Here is a 7,500-nt window from a genome sequence, read left to right as displayed (position 1 = left end):
AAACTTTCTGAGCATAGGTAGGACAAAGGGAGTAATGTAGTAAATGTGAACATGTATACATGCGTGTGTGTATGTACGTATATGTGCGTACATGTGCGTGTGAGTATATGCTTAACCAACTTCACTATACTACACACGCTTTTGAACTAGAAAATGAAAAGATAACCCGAAAAACAGTAAACCCAAATTAATGAAATCACAAACAGGAAAACAACGCTAACTTTAAATCCCTCAAATACAATGTATTGTTCGCAAACAGTGCGCTAATATCAAAATTTGTTGTGGTGGCCAACTTTGCTCCAGTGTGTTTGATGCGGAGGGTGAGGAGGAGGAGAGTCATGAGGTGTTGGAGGGGAAGGAAATGGGTTTGAATATTCAAGTAATGTCGCCGTCTAATTTCATCCTGGTAGTGTATATCTTTTTTTTTTTTTATCTTCTTCAAGGACGCAAATTTATACTTTGATTTCCAAGTAGAATAGAAAAAGTACACATCACATATGATAGAATTTGCTTATAAAAAAGTAAATAATCGAATAATAATCAAAGAAACACGTTAGTCATATCGGTATCACAGTATTGCACGTCATTGTCGGAATTATTCTTACCGGCAGAACCAAAGAGATCACTTATTTATCTATCTATTCATTTATTCATTTTATATTTATTCATTTGTTTATCTACTCACTTATCTATTTATTCATCTATTCATCTATTTATTTATTTATTTACTTATTCATCTATTTATTCATTTTATTATTGATTTACCTATTTGATTTATTCATTAATTAATTTATTTATTAATTCATTCATTTCACTTTACATTATTTTATTTCAATCTTTTTCACAAAAGACAAAATTGATGCTCACGATTTTCACTAAATTTCTACTCGAATTTCCTAAACCACATCTGTAACTGGGAAGACGTTCCCAATTACAAATGTTTTCTCTATGATGGGGTGTCAAAAGTTAGGAAATTTTAAAATATTCGGGAAAAAGTTCCAAAATATAGAAAGCTCTTGATACTAGATTCACTTCCTAATATTCTGAAACATTTTGGAATATACTTTTCCAGATAGTGATATTTTTGTTAGATCATTGAAATAACAAAGAAATAGTTTTCCATGTAATCATATATATACTATATTATGAATATCACGAATAATATCAGGTAGAACGTGAATCTACGAAATATGAATCTATATCCAAACAATAAATTCAAACGTGTTGTTAGATTTTCAAAAACCTGCAATACAAACGTACAAAAAATAAAAAATTCATTTATATGAAGACTGGTAAAACTTATGTTTTCACGCGAAGACGGTATTATGGCATCGATGTTGCAAAGTTGGAATCAGTTATTGCTAAAAAAAAAATCTTTATCTTATGATGTTACTGATGTCTTCCACGGGCCTCACCAGCACCGACTATTGAGATTTCGTTTGAGTATAGCGACTTCGATAATAATATTCTATTTTTCAAATCTCCAAATATGAAATTATATTTCCGTCACATATAGCAAAGCTGAATGATAAACTAAGAAATTGTAAATCTATACCGCTGAAATGTTCTAAGAGAAATCTAGACTTCTATAAGCGTAGTCATATACTAGTTATTCAAATGGAGGTTGGAGTTAGGATATGGGAAGAAAAATGGTCCAGTGTGATAACCCTTTTAGTGAACCACAGTCTCCTAAGTAGGCCCACAAGCCAGAAACTAGTTGGAGTTAGTGGATACAAAACGATTTTATATAGTGTTGAAATGACCCTTTTAACACTAAAGAACAGAAGTATGGAAGACATAATAAAACTAATTGAAAACCTCTGACTTGAATTGCAACAATTTTAATAACTGACCCACAAAGGAAGACTGCCCTCATCGAACCTGGTCGTCCTGAAGGTATGCAACACACGTTGCATCATTACGTCAATATTGCAAAATGGATTAAGAAATTAAGAGAGGTCCATTACGTCATGTAGGAACCCAAATCGAAAATCCAGTTCATCAACGTACATGTTCTCCTGTAGGCGGAGGAACTGCAACCACAACGAAGTAACCGAAGAATCTCATTATCTATGAAGAGCTTTGCATGTTGCGTGCAACGTTCTCCAAGATGCGCGAAATGTCTGCGCGCACACACACACACACACACACACACACACACACACACACACACACACACACACACACACACACACACACACACACACACACACACACACACACACACACACACACACACACACACACACACACACACACACACACACACCCAAGACCCTGGTTCCACCCCCCTCCACCTTCACCCCTCCAGCCATCGAGGCACAGAAGGAAGACCGCGGGTTAAGGGGAAGGGGGAAAGGGGAAGGAAGGAAGGAAGAAGGGAGAAGGGGCAAGGAGGAAGGGGAATGGGGGGAGGGGGAAGGAAGGAAGGGGGAAAGGGGAAAGGGGAAGGGGGAAAGGGGAAGGGGAAAGGAAAAGGGAAGGAGAAGAGGAAGGAGAAGGGGGAAGGGAGAAGAGGGAAGAGGTAAGGAGTAAGGGGGAAGGGGAATGGGAAGGAAAGGGGAAGGGGAAAAGGAGAAGAGGGAAGGGTTAATGAGGAAGGGGGAAAGGGGAAAGGGGGAAAGGGGGAAAGGGGAAGGGAAAGGGGAAAGGGGAAAGGGAAGGGGAAAGGGAAGGGGAAAGGGGAAGGGGAAGGGGAAAGGGAAAGGGAAGGGGAAAGGGGAAGGGGAAAGGGAAAGGGAAAGTGGAAGAGGAAAGGGGAAAGGGAAAGGGGTAGGGGAAGGGGAAGGGGAAGGGTAAAAGGAAGAAGGAAGGGAAGGGGGAAGAGGAAAAGTTAAGGGGAAGGGAGAATGGGAAAGGAGAAAGAGGAAGGGGTAGGGGGAAGGGGGAGGGAGAAAGGGGAAAGAGGAAAGGGATAGAGAGAATGGAAAATGGAAAAGGGAGAAGGGGGAATGAGGAAGGGGGAAGGGAAAAGGAGGAAGAGGGAAAGGAGGGAAAAGGGGATAGGGAGGGAGAAGGGTGAAAGGGGAATAAGTAAGGGGGATGGGGAGGAAGAAGGAAGGGGAAGAGGTAAGGAGGAGGGTGGAGGGGAGAGGAGGAAAAGGAAAAGGGGAAGGGGGAACTGAGGAAAATGGGAAAGGGAAAGGGGGAAAGAGGAAAGGGAGGGAGGAAGGGTGAAAGGGAATAAGTAAGGGATGGGGAGGAAGAGGAAGGGAGATGAGGAGGGGAGAGGAGGAAAAGGAAAAGGGGAAGGGGGAACTGAGGAAAATGGGAAAGGGAAAGGGGGAAAGAGGAAGAGGGAAAAGGGAAGAGGGAAAGGGAAGGGAGAGGAGGAAAGGGGGAAGTTGGAGGGGGAAGGGGGAAGGGAAAGGTGAAGGGGAGAGGGGTCCTGGGAGGTGGGACGGGGAAGGAGAGGGGGGAAGGAGGAAAGGAAAAAGGATAAGGGGGAAGGTGGAAAGGAGGAATAGGGGGAAGAGGAAAAGGGGAAGAGGGAAGGGGGAAGGAAGAAGTGGAAGGGAGAGGGTAAAGGGGGGAAAGGAGGATGGGGTGGGAGAGGGGAAGGGAGAAGGGGGAAGGGAAAAAGGGAAAGGGGAAGGGGGAAAGGGGAAGGGGGAAAGGGAAAGGGGGAACGAGGAAGGGGGAAGGAGTAAGGTAGATGGGGGAAGGGGAAGGGAGAAGGGGTAAGGGGGAATGAAGAAAAGGGAAGGGAGAAGGAGGAAGAAGGAAGGAGGAATTGGTAACGAAGAAAGGGGAAAGGAGAACGAGGAAGGGGAAGAGAAAAGGGAGAAGGGGGAAGAAGGAAGGGGGAAGAGAGAACGAGAAAAGGGAGAAGGGAAGAAGAAGAAAGGGGGAAGGGGGAAGGGGGAAGGGAGAAGGGAAGAAGAAGAAAGGGGGAAGGGGGAAGGGGGAAGGGGGAAGGGAGAAGGGGGAAGGGGGAAGGGAGAAGAGGGAAGGGGACACGAGAAAAGGGAAAGGGGAAAGGGAGGAGAAGGAAGGGAGAAGGAGGAAGGACAAGAGAGAAGGAGGAATGGGGAAAGGGAAAGGGGAAAGGGGGAAGGAGGAAAGGGGAAAGGGGAAGAGGGAAGGGGGAAGGGGGAAGGGGGAAGGGGGAAGGGGGAAGGGGGAAGGGGGAAGGGGGAAGGGGGAAGGGGGAAGGGGGAAGAGGGAAGGGGGAAGGGGGAAGGGGGAAGAGGGAAGAGGGATGGGGGAAGAGGGAAGGAGAAAGGGGAAAAGGGGAAGGGTGATTTATTTGATCACCGAGGAGGGGGAAAATTAATCAGAGCTATTTCAGCCTTGTTGATGAAGATTAACTTGAGACTAATTCATTTAAACAACGAACATGATCATCAAATCACATAATTAAACATACAGAAAAATATTTCTGTCAAATTGAATAACTGTTATGATTAATGATTATGGTAATAACTGTGGTATGAAAATCAAACGACCATTGGTAATCAGGTGATCAAAATGTTAGAATAAAAAATAAAAAAATCAAGAGATCAGACGGTCACACAGTCAAACCAATTTCGTTCTTTTTCAGAATATGAAAGTGAAAGTGACTCAGGACTCACTCTGCAGAACCGCCCATCTCCTGGCTGGGGGTATTTTATATTCATTTACCTATCTCATCTCTAACAAGTCATGCCGCGCCAAGGTGACCTTCTGCAGAATTCTATAGCCTGGAAAATAATGAACCATGACCTTGGTCCAACACGCTAGTGACAAAGTTCGAACTGCCGTCATCTCGATCTCCACCGCAAGTGGCGACGCTCTAACCCACTCAGACAGTGAGCAACCACCTCACAACGGTGGCCACCCTCAATATGAAGAAACGTGTAGAGTCGACACAGTTTTTCGTTTCATAAAAAGATATATATATTTACGAATTTCCTAAACAATCTTTGTTTTGAAAACGTTTCATTCTTTAAAACACTTATATTTCATACATTCTTAATACTCATTTTTTTCATCCCAACGTACCAAGCCATCACTTGTCTGTGTGGAAACCCAAACAGTTTTATAGAAGATAAGAAACAAAAATAAACAAGAATATCAGAACACTGTGGATTTGCTTGTGTTGAAGCATACCATCATGCATGTGCGTCCTACAACTACTGTAACTACTAAATGAACAACCAAAAACCAGACAAGAATGCTCAGGGGATACAGACAAGGTTAGGCAAAGTTAAAAGAAAAAGCATTTTCATCTCAAAAAGAAATAATCTGAAAGATAGAAATAAATATTTAGGACCTTATCTTACCTGGAGACCCACAAGACAGTCAGTCGGTGCAATTTACGAAATCAAGCGTCTATGTGTCCTGTATCAGTATCATCTCCTCAACCTGAACCTGTCTGTTGGTGACGTGACCCAAGGGGTCAAGTGGTCGACGAAAGCCCCTTGTCTTTCCATGTACCCAAAGGTCCCCTTCCACCTCTCCGTCCCTAGTGCTGCACTTCACCAATATCTTCCGGTCGATGCATGGTCCGGTCAAGGTGTTGTCGGTCGTCTCAGCCCCGAAGACAGAGTCGGCTAACGATAAATCCAGGTTACCTAATTTCCTCATAACCTCCTCGTTTAACTAAACTCTCTGGCGCCCCCATCCTGCTCATCCTTGTGCCGTCGGCTGGAGCTGACTGACGAAGGGGCTCCACGAATCCGTTGCCGTAGTGTCCGTGTGTCCCCTCAGTGTAAAAAATTATTTGGTGAAACTGGCAGGAAATACCGTCAAAGCTGTTAAGTCATTTGTTTCGGAGGTCGCAGAGATACTTCACATAGGCACAAGTAAAAAGGAAAATAATAATTATAATTAATAATAAGGAAAAAACAAAGTAAGGAAAAAATGCAACCAAAACAAAAACACAAACAAACAAATGTATAAATAATAAGAAAAGTATATTAATAAGTATGAATTAAGAAAAAAGAAAAGAAAATACTAATGGTACTTGTTTAATCAAAATCTATTGGGACCTCCGTAGCGATATTGTAGACCCGGTAGTGCGGCTAATCCTTGACTTCTCTCCGACCAGCCTCATCCTCCTCGACGTGATTCAGACTAATTCTTCAAAACGAAGACAAAATCCTACGACTGCAGCATTACGTTACCATCTCCTCCAGATTCCAAACCTCTTCACCCTCCTTCTTCTTCTCCTCCTCCTCCTTCTCCTCCAAAAGCCCCAAACTTTTTCAGCCCAGCTTACTTTTTTTTCTGTCGTCTCCTCATAAGCACTTCCTTCTGCCTGAGGACCTTATCCATATTGGGACTCAAGATCTGCCGTTGACTTGGAACGTACCGTCTACTGCGGAAGGAGGGAGAACAGTACCCTCTACAGATACAGCCGAAGACCCTCCGGTAGAAGTGACCCTTCCGGGACAACTCCCCCAGGAGCGCTACAGAAGTAGGGGAGGGAATAACCTACAAGAGGGTGGAGGACTTGCCTGAAGGACATAGTGTGTTGTGGCCTTGGGGTGTCCTCCCCCCACGGAAGAACATCTGAGGTAGAGTACGAAGACCTGCATGAGAGCCGCCAGGGAAAAGCTTAATCTTCGGGCCATCGCGCACCTCGCCGTCAAGGCCTGTAAACAACCCAGGGGGCCTCACGTCGAGGATCAGCACTTGGCTCGAAGGGGAGGGTGGGCGGGTGGGTGGGTGTTGTGAAGTAGTGGAACGGGGGAGGGGGCCAGGAAAGCGATGGTGACTGATTATCGTGATGATGACGGGGACAGGGGGATTATTGATGTGAAGTAGTGGGGTGGTGATATGTGATAGTGACTCGTAATGGTAAAAGGGTAAGGGTGATTACTGATACGGTGATACCGGGGACAGGGAGGTGATGCGGGGTGGGGCGGGATTACCATGGTGGTGATAGCAGCAGCGAGAGTAGCGAAGTATTGGTGGTGGTGATGAAAAAGCAGAGCGATGTGTGTGTGTGGTGGAGGTGCTGGGGAAGTGGCGTTACTGATGGTGAAGAGAAGCTTTGGTTTTGGCTGCAACGGTGTTGATGGCAGCAGTTTGGTGGTGTTGGTGGTGGGAGTTGCTTGGTAGTGCTGGTAAGAGAGGCGGTGGTGGAAGCGAAGGCAGCGGCGGAGGCGGCGACGACGGCAGGAGTTGCGTGAGTGGTAATGGAGGATTACTGTGAATTTAAAACGAAGTGGTTGCGAGACACTGATAAAGTGCCACTGCGCTCGTGGGGACTGGCTCTCGCTGATGGCACTCACAATGATATGACCTTGCCGCGGGCGTGTGTGTAGGGGACGGGGGTGCTAGCCGGGTGAGTGGGTGGTTCGCTGAAGTAGGTTATACAGTCATGCTAGCAAGTGATGTCTTTGTCAGAAGAGCCTATCATGGCATCAAGTGGTTAATAGTGATAGTGCCAAGGAGCTGTGTCATGGTGTTAGAAATGGTATGGTGGATGGTATAAATGTCTGGTAGTGTGTGGTATTGTCTGTTAGTGTCCGGTAGTGCCTGGTAGCGTCTGGTAGTCTCTGGTATTTTCTG

General features: G+C 45.1%; 1 protein-coding gene across 6 annotated transcripts in view; it reads right to left on the bottom strand.

Moving 5' to 3' along the window:
* Window positions 1–7,500, bottom strand: part of LOC143026643 (progestin and adipoQ receptor family member 4) — a 409,086-nt gene that overhangs the window by 105,282 nt on the left and 296,304 nt on the right. The window contains exon 4 of one of the 6 annotated variants that reach the window (XM_076187390.1): window positions 6,378–6,578. The exons of the other annotated variants lie outside the window; for them this stretch is intronic. Coding sequence (XP_076043505.1) covers window positions 6,393–6,578 — 186 coding nt within the window. The 3' untranslated portion in view covers window positions 6,378–6,392. Of the gene's footprint in view, window positions 1–6,377; window positions 6,579–7,500 lie in introns of those variants that run through there. 6 annotated transcript variants of the gene reach the window in all.

This window comes from Oratosquilla oratoria, chromosome 6 (assembly GCF_046742065.1).
Source record: "Oratosquilla oratoria isolate Oo_2021 chromosome 6, ASM4674206v1, whole genome shotgun sequence".
NCBI lineage: Eukaryota > Metazoa > Arthropoda > Malacostraca > Stomatopoda > Squillidae > Oratosquilla > Oratosquilla oratoria.
The sequence above is the reverse complement of the archived record's forward strand: the minus strand, read 5'-3'. Positions and strand labels throughout refer to the sequence as shown.